The sequence below is a fragment of the Salvelinus fontinalis genome, chromosome 1, assembly GCF_029448725.1.
Source record: "Salvelinus fontinalis isolate EN_2023a chromosome 1, ASM2944872v1, whole genome shotgun sequence".
Taxonomy (NCBI): Eukaryota; Metazoa; Chordata; class Actinopteri; order Salmoniformes; family Salmonidae; genus Salvelinus; species Salvelinus fontinalis.
Window position 1 is genome coordinate 44,665,774 of NC_074665.1, and position 18,277 is coordinate 44,684,050.

The following is an 18,277-nucleotide window of genomic DNA, read 5'->3' on the forward strand; positions in this document are numbered from 1 at the left end:
TCCCCCCTCGTTAGAATTTTTGATTGAGAAAGCTAATCATGGGTGAGATATATTATAATTCCATAGCGAATCGGAGTGTCCATCCTGGGTTGGCATAATGACAGCGCAGATCTGACTATTGGACGTTATAGCCATAACAATGTTGAGGAGACATTAAGTAAAGCTATTACCTTGGACAGAAATGAAAAGCGGGGTGAAGGGAAACAGAAAAGCCTAAATGGATCAAGGACTCCAGCCACCCAACCCACGGCCGGTTCACCTCACTATCATCTAGAAGGCGGAGACAGTACAGGTGCATCCAAGCTGGGACCGAGAAATGCTTCTATCTCCAGGCCATCAGACTGTTAAACAGTCATCACTAGCTGGCCTACTATACCCTGCACCGTAGAGACTGCTGCCCTATGTACATAAAGTCATTATACACTGGTCCCTATAATAATGTTTACATACTGTTTTACCCACTTTATATGTATACACTGTTCTAGTCATGTTTCATCCTATATAACTACTGCTGTACACACCTTTTCCATTTATATACTGTCCAGACTGTCTACACACACACTATATATATATATATATATATATATATATATATATTCAGTATATACAGTATAATATATATATATATATATACATACATACATACATACATACATACATACACACACACTATATATATATATATATATATATATATATATATATATATATATATATATATATATATATATATATATATATATATATATATATTCAGTATATACAGTATAATATATATATATGTTCAGATATTTCGTATAATTTCATTTATTTGTTACTTTCTGGAATATGTGCGTATTGTTTTGGGGGGTGGGTCAGCCTGGGTAATTAAGTATGAAATGTAATTTCCCTGGTATGTGTCCGGGAGGTGGCGAGCACTGTTGTACTGCTGTGTAATCTTCTTAATGAGGCACCTCGGGATGGATAGCCCTTACATAGGGAAATAATTGGGGGAGCAAGGGAATTGTGGTCCCACAAAAAAGGAGGGAGAGGAGGAGAGTGTCGTAATTATAATATTCCTAATTTTGTATGTGTGTGGGGAATAGTAAACGAACAAACATTTTGCTAGTCCCCACAAGGTCAAATGCTATTTCTAGGGGTTTAGGGTTAAGGTTAGAACTAGTGTTAGGGTTATAATTAGGATTTTGAATGGGACTGAATTGTGTGCACCCACATGGTTAGTTATACAAGATTGTGTGTGTGTGTGTGTGTGTGTGTGTGTGTGTGTGTGTGTGTGTGTGTGTGTGTGTGTGTGTGTGTGTGTGTGTGTGTGTGTGTGTGTGTGTGTGTGTGTGTGTGTGTGTGTGTGTGTGTGTGTGTGTGTGTGTGTGTGTGTGTGTGTGTGTGTGTGTGTGTCTCTCAAGATTGGGATCAATTAGGAATTTCTTAATTTAAATTAAATTCAACCCAAGAATTTAAATTGGAATTTGCATTGGACACACCTCAGAGGAAGCAGAATTTGAATATAATTTAATTCAAAGAAATTCAACAGACGTGAAATAAAGTCATTCCTTTGACAAGTATTTTACCAAAAGCATCTGTCACATAATTAAAAAAATATATACAGATACCATTTCAAATATGAACTTGATTATAACTCAGATGTCAAACAGTATTTTTTTGTGATGAGATGTTAGATTGTTCTCTTCCATTCTGGTGTCTTTGATTTGATCTAATGCATTCTGGGAAATGTATTTTTTCTAACATGTAAGTGAAATTTGAATTATTATAGACAACCTACAAAATTATACAATAATATATACATATAATTTTAGGAGAATGAGTTAAAAAATCAAATATTTCAACCATATGTTATTGTTTACCATACATGATGTCAACATTTGTATAGTGGTGTGTCTACATACAGTACATAATAGCCATTTGAATTCTTTTACCTTTATTTAACTAGGCAAGTCAGTTAAGAACAAATTCTTATTTTCAATGACGGCCTAGGAACACTGCCTTGTTCAGGGGCAGAACGACATACTTGGACCTTGGGGATTTGAACGTGCAACCCTTGGGTTACTAGCCCAACGCTCTAACCACTAGGCTACTCTGCCGCCCCAGGTAATAGCCACTACCCATTTCATTTTCATTGAATAGAAATTCTACCGTTGACTAAAATTCTGCTTCCTGTGAGGTGTGGTCAATTCAAATTCAAGAATTCAATTGAGATTAAAGGGCACTTCGTAACTCAATTCAGAATTGAGCCCAACCCTGATGCATGCGTGTGTTGTAAATATCGGAATTGGCCCCAAACCATCACCTCTTCACCCATAATGACAGGCTCCTCTCGATTGTGAAAATGTGCAATATAAAGGGAAGAAGAAAAGAGGGACACTTCACAGTTACAATGAACATGTGTTATTTACCACTTGTTTAGACTGCTGGGATGTTTCCCCCACTTCAATTAAGAAGTTGAATGGCACTGAGGCAAATCCTAAGGAAAAGCCAAGCTGCTCGGGACGATTTAATGTTTTTTTTGAGCGAATGAGTCGGGGACGTCAGCGAACGCTGGGACTTCTTTTTTAATTTGGCTCACATTACATCACCGGGGTCGGGTCAATCCATCCTTCCGTCCGACAGCCAACAGAGCACGTCCTAGTGTTGATGAGAGAAGAAAAAGCCCGCTGCGGGCACCAAGTGTTGCTAAATCTCCCTGCAGCAACAGCTGATCTTCGTACTTCATCAAGCTTCACCCAGGCAACCCTAACGTGTATATCCCCCAGCATGCTTTGAGCTGAGAAAAACAAACCATGACACAAACAGATCATGGTCTCTTGATGAGCTAGCCCTGCCTGTGACTTCAAATCAGTGTCAGCCCTCAACGGTTAAGACGTTGGTTTCTCATATCTCGCCCGTGACACAGAAAGACAGACTTTCTCTCAAGCAGAATACAGCACAGAGTAAAGATCCAACCAGCTGAAATTGCATGGTCACTGTTAGATTTGACCACAGTAGACGAACGACCAACTCCACAAATGTGCTTCATCATCTCCCTCTTGAACAATCCACATAAACAGCAGGTCAAGACTGGTGGACTCATTGGAAACTGGGTTACAGTAGATTATATAAACCAGGGGGGACTAGAATTACACACTCCCAACCCTATAGGGAGATAGAAAAAGAGAGTGGAAGAGGCAACGAGAGGACAGAAATGAGAAATACTTAGCTGAATCAGGTGTTTTATAGAGTAGTTCTGGAACAAAACCCTGAACACCCAGTAACTCTCCAGGAGGAGGGTTAGCCAACTCTGTGACACAATCGATTCCTTGCCTCCTTAAAACCCACAGAAAGACGAATTGAGATAGATAGTTCTCCTCTGAACAAACAGCCTAAATATAGGAATTGGGGGTAATCATTGTGCATTTTAGGGCACTGAGATGCTTTGCAGTTATCCCACACATTCTCTGAAGTTACAGCCTCAATCCTTTGACAGCCTGTTCTATCTTCTCTCACACACAGGTGTTACTCCCTTCCTTCCTGCCTTTCTGGACTGATGCTACAAATAGTGAGCTATTCACAGCACGACCAACTGCTAACAGGGAAGAAATGAAAGGGGGGGGGGGGTAATGATATACACTACCGTTCAAAAGTTTGGGGTCACTTAGAAATGTCCTTGTTTTTCAAAGAAAAGCACATTTTTTTGTCCATTAAAATAACATAAAATTGATCAGAAATACAGAGTAGCCTTTGTTAACGTTGTAAATGACTATTGTAGCTAGAAACCGTGGATTTTTAATGGAATATCTACATAGGCGTTCTGGGGCCCATTATCAGCAACCATCACTCCTGTGTTCCAATGGCACGTTGTGTTAGCTAATCCAAGTTTATCATTTTAAAAGACTAATTGATCATTAGTAAACCCTTTTGCAATTATGTTAGCACAGCTGAAAAGTGTTGTTCTAATTAAAGAAGCAATAAAACTGGCCTTCTTTAGACTAGTTGAGTATCTGGAGCATCAGCATTTGTGGGTTAAATTACAGGCTCAAAATGGCCAGAAACAAATAACCTTCTTCTGTAACTCGTCAGTCTATTCTTTATCTGAAAAATTAAGGCTATTCCATGCGAAAAATGGCCAAAAAACTGAAGATCTTGTATAACGCTGTGTACTACTCCCTTCACAGAACAACGCAAACTGACTCTAACCAGAATAGAAGGAGGAGTGGGAGGCCCCGGTGCACAACTGTGCAAGAGGACAAGTACATTAGAGTGTCTAGTTTGAGAAAAAGAAGCCTCACAAGTCCTCAACTGGCAGCTTCATTAAATAGTACCTGCAAAACACCAGTCTCAACGTCAACAGTGAAGAGGCGACTCCAGGCCGCTGGCTTATGTAGATATTCCATTAAGAATCAGCTGTTTCCAGCTACAATAGTCATTTACAACATTAACAACATCTACACTGTATTTCTGATAAATTTGATGTTATTTTAATGGACAAAAAATTTGCTTTTCTTTCAAAAACCAAGACATTTCTAAATGACCCCAAACTGCCTTTGGAAGGTATTCAGGCCCCTTGACTTTTCCCACATTTTGTTAAGTTACAGCCATATTCTAAAATTGCTTAAATAGTCTTTCCTCATCTATCTAAACACAATACCCCATAATGATGAAGCTCAAATAGGTTTTTAGAACGTTTTGCTAATTAATTAAACATAAAAAACGGAAATATCACATTCATATAAGTATTCAGACCCTTTACTCAGTACTTTGTAGAAGCATCTTTGGCAGCGATTACAGTCTTGTTAGGTATGATGCTACAAGCTTAGCACACCTGTATTTGGGAAGTTTCTCCCATTCTTCTCTGCTGATCCTCTCAAGCTCTGTCAAGTTGGATGGGGAGCGTTGCTGCACAGCTAATTCAGGTCTTTCCAGAGATGTTCAATCGGGTTCAAGTCCGGGCTTTGGCTGGGCCACTTGTCCCGAAGTCACTCCTGCGTTGTCTTGTCTGTGTGCTTAAGGTCATTGTCATGTTGGAAGGTGAACCTTCGCCCCAGTCTGAGGTCCTGAGCGCTCTGGAGCAGGTTTTCATCAAGGATGTCTCCGTACTTTGCTCCGTTCATTTTTCCCTCAATCCTGACTAGTCTCCCAGTCCCTGCAACTGAAAAACATCCCAACAGCATGATGTTTCACCGTAGGGATGGTGCCAAGTTTCCTCCAGACGTGAAGCTTGGCATTCAGAGTTGAATGCATTCAGTTGTACAACTGACTAGGTTTCCCCTTTCCCTTTGCCAGTCTTGGTTTCATCAGACAAGAGAATCTTGTTTCTCAAAGTCTGAGAGTCTTTTAGGTGCCTTTTGGCAAACTCTAAGAGTGCTGTCATGTGCCTTTTCGAGGAGTGGCTTCCGTCTGGCTACTCTACCATCAAGGCCTGATTGGTGGAGTGCTGCAGAGATGGTTGTCCTTCTGGAAGTTTCTCCAATCTCCACAGAGGAACTCTTGAGCTCTGTCAGAGTGACCATTGGGTTCTTGGTCACCTCCCTGACCAAGGTCCTTCACCCCCGATTGCTCAGTTTGGTCGGGCGGTCAGCTCTAGGAAGAGTCTTGGTGGTTTCAAACGTCATCCATTTAAGTATTATGGAGTCCACTTTATTCTTGAGGATCATCAATGCTGCAGATATTTTGGGGTATCCTTCCCCAGATCTGTGCCTCGACACAATCCTGTCTCGGAACTGTACGGGACAATTCCTTTGACGTCATGGCCAATTGAATTTACCACAGGTGGACTCCAATCAAGTTGCAGAAACATCTCAAGGATAATCATTGGAAACAGGATGCAACTGAGCTCAATTTCGAGTCTCATAGCAAAGGGTCTGAATACGTATGTAAATAATGTATTTATTTTTTCTATTGGGGTATTGTGTGTAGATTGATGAGGGAAAAATGGATTTAATCCAATTTAGAATAAGGCTGTAACGTAAGAAAATGTGGAAATAGGGAATGGGTCTGGATACTTTCCTGAATGCACTGTTAACTGTGGAGAGAGAGAGAGAGAGAGAGAGAGAGAGAGAGAGGCTGATTCTCTGTGATCCCATGAGCGTTCCAAGAATGAAAATGAGTAAGTCCTGTAACTTAGGCAGCAACGATTATAGAAATCCCATGTGTGTGTAATATAGAGAGAAGAGTAATACCTCATACTTGTGCGCATACATGACCATACACACACACACACACCACAAGCCTTTTTTTAAATACCCACACACTCTCTCTACACACATGTGCACACGCACGTGCACACACGCGAGCACACACATGACAGAGTGAGTGTCATCTCTCCACCTCCCTCTGTGTTGGATGTATAGTTGGCTTCCCCCTCTGTCACACACTCACACTTGGAGAGGAAACATGATGCTCGTTCTGGGTCTCTAGGTAGATGAAAATGCCAAGAGAAACAGCTACAATTACCATATCCCTATGGTACTGCAATATACGTTACAATATACTGGCATGTTCCTCAAATATACTGTAATAATAGATGTTCATAATAATATGTAATAATATGTTAATGATGTTATGTTGTAATTATGTTATAATAATATCATTCAGATGTATCAACCTGCAGTGGGTAAGGGACAATCTATCTTTTAACATATTTTATCTATAGCAGGTAAACATAATCTTAAAGCTGAAATCCGCATAAGTTGAAACAGCGCCACTGTCCGCTCCAACGCATTTGTTATCGTTTTTGTTATACAAATACAAAAAGGCACTCGCACATCTGAGCAATCTTATTTGCAGGTGCATGGCATCAATTGAACAAGATGAAGGAAAAGGAAACCGCACACTGCTCTTGATAGTATCACCGATATTATTTCTGTCACCCACACACAGGAAAAAGGTTCCAAATAAATGACATTATTACGTGTTCCACCACCCATGTTATTTACATTATTAAATGTCCATGTGGGCTCTGTTATGTCGGTAAAACCACCCGCTCTCTTAAACAGAGAATTAGGGAACATAAAAGTTCAATCAGGAGAAACGACAGGGAGTATCCAGTCGCTGTACATTTCAATGACATGAAGCATGACATTTCCACCTTTAGATTTTGTGGCATAGAGAAAGTTAAGATATCAGACAGGGGAGGTGATATTAATAATACTCTGAGTAAAAGAGAATGTTTTTGGATTTTCACCCTCCAGACATTGTTTCCAAAAGGACTTAATGATGAAATGCCTTTGTATGTTATGCTGTGAATTGGAACATGAAATGTGTGTCTCTTGTAGATTATTCTGACGTTTTTCATATGATGTACCCAATGACTAATGAACTTGCTATGTCCTCATTGAGATTATACAGAAGTGTTCAATACGCCTTATTTATACACTTTTGTAAGATTTATGAAATGCACATTGTTATATTTGGTAGCACTTATTTATTTTCCTTTGCTTCCAACCCCCTTCGATGTGTAGAACGGATGTGGGTGGAGCCAGGTCTACATAAGGGTGCAACTTTCAAAAAATCCCAAAAGCTCAGACGAAGGCCGTGTGGCCGATACGTAAGCTTATTAAATATCGGTGATACTATCAAGAGCAGTGTGCGGTTTCCTTTTCCTTCTTCCTATCGTTTTTGTTGAAATGGAGGAGAGGAGCATCCAGCATCATGAAAAAAAAAAATTGCAGCATACTCTGCTGTTTTATCGCGCATGCAATGATGCGCAGTGTTATCCAATGGTGTCAGAGGGACAAAAACAGTATTCGTTGTTTGAAGTAACTTCTTTGTTTTTGTAATATTGCAAACTGACGTGGCAGTTTCCCCAAGTATGGATTCCAGCTTTAATGCCATATATTGACATGCCAGCAGCATACCACCCTGTATGCCACTGCTGGCTTGCCTCTGACGCTAAGCAGGGTTGGTCCTGATCAGTCCCTGGATGGGAGACCAGATGCTGCTGGAAGTGGTGTTGGAGGCACTCTTTCCTTTGGTCCAAGGACACCCTGTGTTTGGGTGCTGTCTTTCGGATGGGACGGTAAACGTGGTCACTAAAGGCACTTATCGTAAGAGTAGAGATGATAACCCCGGTGTCCTGGCTACATTCCCAATCTGGCCCTCATGCCATCATGGCCACCTAATCATCCCCTGCTTCCAATTGGATCATTCATCTCCACTCCCCTGTAACTATTCCCCAGGTGGTTGTTGTAAATGAGAATGTGTTCTCAGTCAACGTAACCGGTGATAAAAAAGAACAGAGTTGTAGGTTTGCTACTAATCCTCTAATTCGTGATATTTCAGCAGCCACCCAAGAGATGAGTCTGACTTTGAAAATGACCTGGTTTGTGCATGCGTGTGTAGAATTTTGTGGGAAGTGTGTGCCAGTGTGTATGTCCGTGTGCAGTCACGTGAGCTATGCGTCTGTGTGTCCGAGTGTGATTCATTCCAGAGCAGGTGTGAGTGAGCGTGTATGGCGGCGTAAACAGTGCCATCTGCGAGTAGGTGGGATCGGAAGCGCGGCACCAGGCCTCGGGCAGACGAGGGGGAGTCGTAGCACACCGATGCCCAATAAGGTGCAAGGTGGGCTGGCCTGGAACACACCCCTCAGCCCCTGCTTTTCAGTATGAAAATCTCTCTGGAGGCCCTATAGACATCCCAACACCCAGGGGAGTAAGAAAACCAGCCGGGACATATATAATGACCTATATAATTCAGCTGCTGCTAGTGCAGCATTGCCATGTTCAAGACAGCCACAGTAACACGGTTGTCACTAGTTAATAAAGCCACAAAGTTAGAATTATGGCTAAACCCCGCCCATTTCTAAAATGTATCTTCATATAATCTGATTTGAAAACATATCCCTAACCTTAACCACACTACTAACCTTATGCCTAACCTTAAATTAAGACCAACCAGCTAATTGGTATAGCCAATTTTGACTTTGTGGCTGTAGAGTCTGACTTTTTGGCTGCCTAGTTGAAACCCAGCAACACCGAGGGGGATGATGTAATCAGTTTCCACTCTGACTCCTAATCCACAATGCCAGTGACTCTATTCCTTAGAAACTGCCTTGAGTCTCCCGGCAACCATAGCTAGGAGGCTAAGATTTTGCCATTTTATTGCTGTGACTCCAGTTTCAACCTGTAGAGGAGGGAGAAATGGAGTTTCATGTTAGACCACACCAGTGGAAATGGATGTTAGACCACAGCAGTGGAAATGGATGTTAGACCACACCAGTGGAAATGGATGTTAGACCACACCAGTGGAAATGGATGTTAGACCACACCAGTGGAAATGGATGTTAGACCACACCAGTGGAAATGGATGTTAGACCACACCAGTAGAAATGGATGTTAGACCACACCTGTGGAAATGGATGTTAGACCACACCAGTGGAAATGGATGTTAGACCACACCAGTGGAAATGGATGTTAGACCACACCTGTGGAAATGGATGTTAGACCACACCAGTGGAAATGGATGTTAGACCACACCAGTGGAAATGGATGTTAGACCACACCTGTGGAAATGGATGTTAGACCACACCAGTGGAAATGGATGTTAGACCACACCAGTGGAAATGGATGTTAGACCACACCAGTGGAAATGGATGTTAGACCACATCAGTGGAAATGGATGATGTAGAACCTGTCTTTTGTTCGGAATTTATTGACAAGCCCTAACAGTTATTAAGAGGCTTTGAACTTCACACATATTAGTTTTATTGTGTATTTGAAATACCCATTTATCTTTGGGATAAGTTTGAGTATATGAACTTAGAAATGACAATTATGAATTTGGTTAAAGTTTGAATGATTGTTGTTCCTTGCTCAATAATTATCCAAACAGTTTAGATCACAGATGAAATTGAAAGAAAGAAGCCATTTTAGCCGTCAACAAACCTATGGAGATTATTTTCATGAAAGCATAACACACCAATTAAGTAACTAATTAAGCAATTAAGTAAACCAATTAACCAATCAGGAATCGGCTAATCAACCAAATTTACCAATGGAAGAATGAATAGAGGCGGTCCCAGTACTCACACTGCCCAAGTTGACCTCTCTCTTGCCGCCTCTGGAGAACTGGCTGGACAGATGGTAGATCATGGTCCGCCCCCGCTTCCTGGCTTCGCTGAAGTGAGAGCTGCCACTTTTCCTGCTCCGCCTCTTATCCTCTGAAATGTTCAATCACACAGTCATCTCCATTACGACTTCCATCTGTTTTTTAACATGCTTGTGTCATGTCACAAGACAATACAAGTCTACAGCTTGGTGTCTATATGATTTAATTACTCAAACAATATCTTTGAATTTAACAAAATGGCTGCCCAACGGCATAATAAATAAATAATAATGACAAACAGGAGAACATTGCGGAGATGAAAGCGGAGGGGAAAAAGATGGTAAATCATAAATCACATCCAAACCAAAAGGAAAATAGTTTTTGGTGAGAGCAATTTTGAAGCTTGGCCTACCTTCTTTCTTGTGATGCACTTTGCCGTGTACGTCAGTGATGTCCTTGAATGAGAAGAGGAATAGGACCATCTCCCCCTTCTCGTTCTTTATGGGCACAACGTCCAGCAGGCACCAGAAAGAGGTCCCTGAACAAAGCAAAACAAACAAAGATTCATTGAGAAAAAAAATGTAGGACATGATCCATGAGCTCCCTTGCATCATTACATGTAATGAATAAATAGATGAATGAAAAATGATACCGCAAAAAAATGACATTGCAAAGATTAAAAAGGGTACTGCTGGCATTTCATTAATAACAGTGATGAAGCAGATAAAGGTTCAGAGCATTGCCCTTAAGAAAACAACTCTTGCAACCAATTGATCACATTGGCTAGCTAAGCTCTCTTGGTCTCCTTAGATAGGGAGAGTTGAAACCATGCAATAGATGTCTAAGGTTAAGGCTGAGTTTAGCCAAAGTAGCATTTCAGTAGCAATTCAGTAGCAATTCAGGGTCTCTTGCTTTATTTAGATCTGTAGACACCCAGACTATCAACACACTTTCCATTCAGTAATTAGCAACACAGTGGTTCACATAATTTCCTGTGTACGGTTTTGGTCTCTGTTGAGGGAACATAGCTTATAGTAAGCCTGTTTCTGAGGTGGGAGAAGCTCTTAGTGCTGTGTTCTGTGTGCACGCGTTACATCTTATTGTGGGCCACAGGACAACACTGGCAATTTTCTAAGAAATTAGTTTAGAATCCTACTTAAAATTCAGTCATTCACAGGCTAGTGTATGTTCACACATGGACACACACACGCACGCACTCACACGCACACTAATTCCTTGAGAAAAACACTGCAACCCTGTTAAACTGACTGCATAGATTCTCGTCCATATTTCCGTCTCTGCTTGCTATTAGCTCCTTCCATCGCTCATGGGTTACAGGCTCACCTCTGTCACAGCTTGAGCTCTCCAAATTAATTCAGACCTGACCTTGTCCAATCTCTTCACTCAGGTCAAACTGCTCAGATTGAACTCTGTCAATAGCATGGTGCATTTTGTAGTATGTAGCATGGTGCTGATTTTAAATACTTTATCGATGCTTGAATGAGTGTGCATGGTTTAATGGACTAATAGAGTAGTCCCAAACTGCAAACCCCACCCATATGGCACTCCAGGAAAACGCTAAAAGTATTTGAAAGATTTCAAATAGTAGCTGAACCCAGGTCTGCGTCTATGCTCGTGGGCACAATCAATCATCGCAATAGAATCTCTAGAACAGACATCCCCATTAAATAGAATAGAATTCTATTTCTACGGTCTCACTCTCACCGTTCTTCTTATAGAAGTGGACCTCAGTCTGGAACTCCTCTCGTCCCTCCAGGGCCTTCTCCATCTGCTGGGCCACGTGCTCGCTGGTGTCGTTGCCGTACAGGAAGCGGCAGCTGCACTTCTTCTGCATCACCTCGGTGCGCGCGAAGCCCGTCAGCTCGCAGAAGCCGTCCGAGCAGTAGACGATTGGGTAGCCGCGGTGGCCCTGCGCGTTGCCCAGCAGGAAGTTGCTGTCTGTGGGGTCGAGGAAGAGAACAATAATGTTTGTTAATCAGGAGTGTTTGGAAAGAACTGTTTGGTTCTTGCATGGGCTATATAGACTTACAGTAATAGGTAGGCCTATGCCTGGCTAATAGGTAGCAATTCCTGGCAGACCACCAAGCACCAGCCCGTCTGACATAAAACAATGCTCTTCTTGCCCTTTCATTCTATCCACACCTCGCTCTCCATCTACCCCCTTTCTTTTTCCCTTTTTTTCTCTCCATCTCATCAGCACCATGGACAGTGTCAGCCTAAACAGTACAATAGTAGTCTCGCAGAGCATTGGTGCTGTATTCAAACAGTATGGCTAAATTCCAATAATCTCCCCTTTCACTCCAAGTCTGCACGTGTTCACTGCAAAAGCATTGGATTGTTGTATGCATGGGCAAGAGGGACCAGTCGTTTACCTTAAAATCCATTAAGGGAAGTGAGCAAGTGCACATTTTGGGAGAAAGTTGAGATTTATTGGGATCACAACCTCTATTAATTTAGCTATGCCTGCAGGCTCTACCACCACAGATGACCAAACACCAATACCTCTGCCCAGGGGAGCAACCCATTCCTGTACATGTAGGGATCAAATAACAATATGTTCACATATGCCCAGTGGCAACAGACATGCCTCCCCCCCCCGTATTCCAACAGAATAAAATAACTGTGCACCGTAAGCAGTTTGTGGTGCCAAAAAGCATCAGTCAAGTACACCTGACTGTGTCTGGCATAACTGGCATTTACATCATTTAAACATCTCGGTGTTGAAGTAAGGGCAGGGATTTGGATGTACACTTTAGGTCTACATGTCCACTAGGCATGTGACCTAGGTTCCTTGAGGAGGAAGGCTACAATGTTTCCAATGTAAAAAGAGTCAAGTCAAAAGACTGAATCAAGGCAAGCTTGACACACGCCACCAGCGATTCAAAATTCCAGAGGGAGTAGGCTACACTCGGAGGAGGAGTGCAAGAACACGACGAAGGAGAGCTAAGCAGCTGACGACACGCTTTCGAAAAACTAGCGCCTTAATTGCCCGTCCTCGACAGTCAGGAAGCCGTCCACTGGGGATTTTTCAAAGTGGTGACAGCCTTCACGGGCGTGCAGCGAGCGGTAACAAACCCGCCACAGAGGAATTACATAAAGAGGAGCAGGCAGCAGCCACCGGATCCACCGCCTCGACACCGGCAGTCAATGGAAGTTTCGTGGCGCACGTTTCCTGGCAAGTCTTGAGAACCTGACACTTGATTGGCTATTTATGGCCCTTTGTGAAAGAGTCTGAATTGGTGGATTAAAGGGGTTCGTTATGAGGACACGCTGACTGTCAATGTTTTATCGTTTGGTAGCTATAAAATGTAAGAAAACGGCACCTCACCAAACAAGTTCAAAGAGGGTCAAACAATGAGCGTCTACTGAAGCAATGCCAATAACTCCTGAGGTCTAGAGAGAAACACTGACAACGTAACAAATACTATAGGCCTCCATGTACTCTTTACATGCTACCTTGTAGTCCTAACCGTCAAACACTATATACATGTAGCAGAGTAGGCCTATAGACTACAGTTTGTTTTGCTAGTTTGTTTTTGCTAAACTCAACCCTTTACATCTTCAGCTTATGCAATATGGTCTAAGAATACATGCACTAACTCTTGTCAGCAGTATCTCTATATTGTCTCCCAAGTGGGTCATGGGTACCCCATAAATCACAGTGTAAGAATATCTTGGCACCAAAATGTTGAGCTATTCTGCACTGTAATGCATTTTTCATTCTCTGATACTGACTAACCATGCTCACTTGCGCTGCCATCTTTAGTGTCGGATTTGCAACTTTCTTCATTGATGCAACTGCCCCAATTTAATCAACTGTAAATACAAGAAAACCACACCGCTGCTTCACTCCAAATGTTAATGCTATTAAAACCACACACACCACAAGTTCCTCTTGTGGATGTTGTCATTGGGTATTGACACATATATTGACCTCAACACACCTATCCTTAAAATCACAGCACAGAATAAAGATTGAGTGAACCTGGTTGTCCTTTAGCTGTGATAGATCGAATTGAGCCTGTTGGAGTATTTTCAGAATCATTTTTGTTGTATTGTTTGCTAGCTGACTAGCTAGCTCTCATTGACTACCAATGTTGCTAAAGCTAGCTAGCTAGTTAATATAACTTGTTTTCTCCAAATGTATGTTAGCTAGTTAAGTTATATTATGAATATAACTAATCTGCTGTCGACATCAGATTTGAGAGCACTTGTTAGCTCCAAAAGTAGTGTGTAGCTTTGACTGCATGCTGACAGTGCATGCAGAGGCATCCAGTGGCTAGCCACACTACAAAAATAATTTGACCAGGTTCCTGTGAAGCAATTTTATTGACAGTCCACCACAACATACCCGAGTCTCATTATCAGCAAGGTGTAGTATGTGTTTAATTTAATTGTGTATTAAAAACAAGTTTGAGATCATTTTGTGGAGTTTTCTTCAGTGGTTTGAATGAGGAATTAGGATGCCCGGAAGAATATTGTCAGAGTTTGCAACAGTAAGGCAATTGTTGTCAATAAAGGCTTTGTGTCTCAAGCTGTGTTAAGCCTGACAGTGTATGCCACTATCTCATGTCTGAAAATATAAATTTACTTCACTACTAAGCTTCTTGAGAACTATTATACTGTAGGCTACAGTGTGGTTATCTCTAAGATCACTGCCAACGCTAGGAAAAGAGGCAGTAGTTGCCTCACAAAAGAGAGGGGACATTTTGAATTCTGATAGAAGCACACTGACAAAGCACCCAAAACATAGTGGAGTACAGCATACAGTTGAGGTCGGAAGTTTAGATGCACCTTAGCCGAATACATTTAAACTCAGTTTTTCACAATTCCTGACATTTAATCCTAGTAAAAAGTCCCTGTCTTAGGTCAGTTAGGATCACCACCTTATTTTAAGAATGTGAAATGTCAGAATAATAGTAGAGAGAGTGATTTATTCCAGCTTTTATTTCTTTCATCACATTCCCAGTGGGTCAGAAGTTTACATACACGCAATTAGTATTTGGTAGCATTGCCTTTAAATTGTTTAACTTGGGTCAAATGTTTCAGCTAGCCTTCCACAAGCTTCCCACAATAAGTTGGATGAATTTGGATGAATTTTGGCCCATTTCTCCTGACAGAGCTGATGTAACGGAGTCAGGTTTGTTGGCCTCCTTACTCGCACACGCTTTTTCAGTTCTGTTCACAAATTTTCTATGGGATTGAGGTCAGGGCTTTGTGATGGTCACTCCAATACCTTGACTTTGTTGTCCTTAAGCCATTTTCCACAACATTGGAGGTATGCTTGGGGTCATTGTCCAGTCGGAAGACCCATTTGCGACCAAGCTTTACCTTCCTGTCTGATGTCTTGAGATGTTGCTTCAATATGCCCACATCATTTTCCTCCCCCATGATGCCATCTATTTTGTGGAGTGCACCAGTCCCACCTGCAGCAAAGCACCCACACAACATGATGCTGCCACCCTCGTGCTTCATGGTTGGGATTGTGTTTTTCGGCTTGCAAGCCTCCCCTTTTTCCTCCAAATATATGGTCATATGGTCATTTTTCCTCCAAACAATGGTCATTATGGCGAAACAGTTCTATTTTTGTTTCATCAGACCAGAGGACATTTCTCCAAAAAGTACAATCTTTGTCCCCATGTGCAGTTGCAAACCGTAGTCCTTGCTGAGCGGCCTTTCAGGTTATGTCGATATAGGACTTGTTTTACTGTGGATATAGATACTTTTGTACCTGTTTTCTCCAGCATCTTTACAAGGTCCTTTGCTGTTGTTCTGGGATTGATTTGCACTTTTCGCACCAAAGTGCGTTCATCTCTAGGAGAACGCGTCTCCTTCCTGAGCGATATGATGGCTGCGTGGTTCCATTGTGTTTATACTTGCGTACTATTGTTTGTACAGATGAATGTGGTACCTTCAGGTGTTTGGAAATTGCTCCCAAGGATGAACCAGACTTATGGAGGTCTACAATTATTTTCTGAGGTCTTGGCTGATTTCTTTTGATATCCCATGATGTCAAGCAAAGAGGCACAGAGTTTTAAGGTAGCCCTTGAATTACATCCACAGGTACACCTCCAATTGACTCAAATGATGTCAATTAGTCTATCAGAAGCTTCTAAAGCCATGACATCATTTTCTGGAATTTTCCAAGCTGTTTAAAGGCACAGTCAACTTAGTATATGTAAACTTCTGACCCACTGGAATTGTGATACAGGGAATTATAAGTGAAATAATCTGTCTGTAAACAATTGTCCTAAACAATTTGCCAAAAGTATAGTTTGTTAACAAGAAATTTGTGGAGTGGTTGAAAAACGAGCTTTAATGACTAAGTGTATGTAAACTTCCGACTTCAACTGTAAGTACACAATGTGCATCATCAACTGAGGAAAACATGTGTGTGTGTGTGTGTGTGTAAGGGTGAGCGTGTTTGTGTTTATACAGTATTGTGAAAAAGTATTTGCCCCCTTTCTGGTTTTCTCTATTTTTTGCATATTTTCTATACTAAATCAGATCTTCAACCAAAACCTAATATTAAGTAAAGGGAACCTGTGTTTACAAATAACACAAAAATATATACACTTACTTCATTTCTTTAATTAACAAAGTTATGCAACACCCAATTCCACTGTGTGAAAAAGGAATTGCCCCCTTACACTCAGTAACTGGTTGTGCCACCTTTAGCTGCAATGACTGCAACCAGGTGCTTCCTGTAGTTGTTGATCAGTCTCTCACATCACTGTGGAGGAATTTTGGCCCAGTCTTCCACGCAGAACTTTAACTCAGCAACATTTGTGGGTTTTCAAGCATGAACTGTTTGTTTCAAGTCCTGCCACAACATCTCAATAGGGATTAGGCCTGAACTTTGACTAGGTCATTCCAAAACAAGTTTGTTGCTTTTTAACCATTTTCATGTATACTTGATTGTGTGTTTTGGATCATTGTCTTGCTGCATGACTCAGCTAAGCTTCAGCTTCAGCTCACAGGCGGATGGCCTGACATTCTCCTGTAGAATTCTCTAATACAGAGCAGAATTCATGGTTCCTTCTATTAAGGCAAGTCGTCCAGGTCCTGAGGCAGCAAAGCATCCCCAAACCATCACACTACCACCACCATGCCTGACCGTTGGTATGAGGTTCTTAATGTGGAATGCAGTGTTTGGATTTCGCCAGACATAATGGGACCCATCTCTTCCAAAAACTTTACTAAAGTTTGCCCAAAAACTACCTGGAAGCACCTGCATGATCAACAAGACTCTTGGAAGAATGTTCTATGGACATACGAGTCAAAACTTTGGAATGGCCTAGTCAAAGTATAGACCTAATCCCAACTGAGAGGACCAGTTCATGCTTGAAAACCCACAAATGTCGCTGCGTTAAAGCAGTTCTGCAAGCCAGAGTGGGACAAAATTAGTCTGCAGCGACATGAGAGACTGATCAACAACTACAGGAAGCGTTTGGTTGGAGTCATCGTAGCTAAAGTTGGCACAACCAGTTATTGAGTGTAAGTTGGAATTTACTTTCCACACAGGGGCATTGGGCATCATTTTGTTTATGATTTTTTTTTAATGTATGTTCCCTTAACCTAAAATTCGATATTGGTTGAAGATCTGACAACATTCAGTATCAAAAATAGTATCAAAAATATATGTGTTTGTGTGTGTGTGTGTGTGAGTCTGTGTCTGTGTCTCTGTGTGTGTGTGTGTGTGTGTGTGTGTGTGTGTGTGTGTGTGTGTGTGTGTGTGTGTGTGTGTGTGTGTGTGTGTGTGTGTGTGTGTGTGTGTGTGTGTGTGTGTGTGTGTGTGTGTGTGTGTGTGTGTGTGTGTGTGTGTGTGCGCCTGTCAGCGTAACTGTGTTGGTGAGCGTTTTTGTGTGTGTTCCGCAGTGCCTCAGTCCTTGGCCATAATCCTCTTAAAGATGCACTATGCAGAAATCACTCCTCCATTTCCTGGTTGCTAAAATTTTAATAGTTTATGTAACACAACAAGCAAGTATAGTGTAGAGAATCATTATACCATCTAAACCGTTGTGAAATATTTTTCCATGTACAAAAATATTTTATTTTTAGCTGATTGAAGCTAGTGTACAAAACCGAAAGTAAAAGATGAAAACATTAAATGTAAGATTGGGAAGAATAGAAATAATGTACATAGAAGAGATCTACCGCTTGTTAGACTTGCTTTCAACGAGAATGACATATCTATAACACACATTTCTATGTGAATTTG

At 41.5% G+C, this 18,277-nt stretch overlaps 1 protein-coding gene across 1 annotated transcript in view; it reads right to left on the reverse strand.

Annotated features, from left to right (window-relative positions):
* The window catches only part of kcnh4b (potassium voltage-gated channel, subfamily H (eag-related), member 4b), a 64,726-nt gene that overhangs the window by 27,876 nt on the left and 18,573 nt on the right, over positions 1–18,277 (reverse strand). Inside the window, exons 2-4 of the mRNA XM_055922745.1 lie at positions 11,761–11,994; positions 10,448–10,573; positions 10,017–10,147 (exon numbers count right to left, since the gene is read on the reverse strand). Of these exons, the coding sequence (XP_055778720.1) occupies positions 10,017–10,147; positions 10,448–10,573; positions 11,761–11,994 (491 nt within the window). The remainder of the gene's footprint in view (positions 1–10,016; positions 10,148–10,447; positions 10,574–11,760; positions 11,995–18,277) is intronic.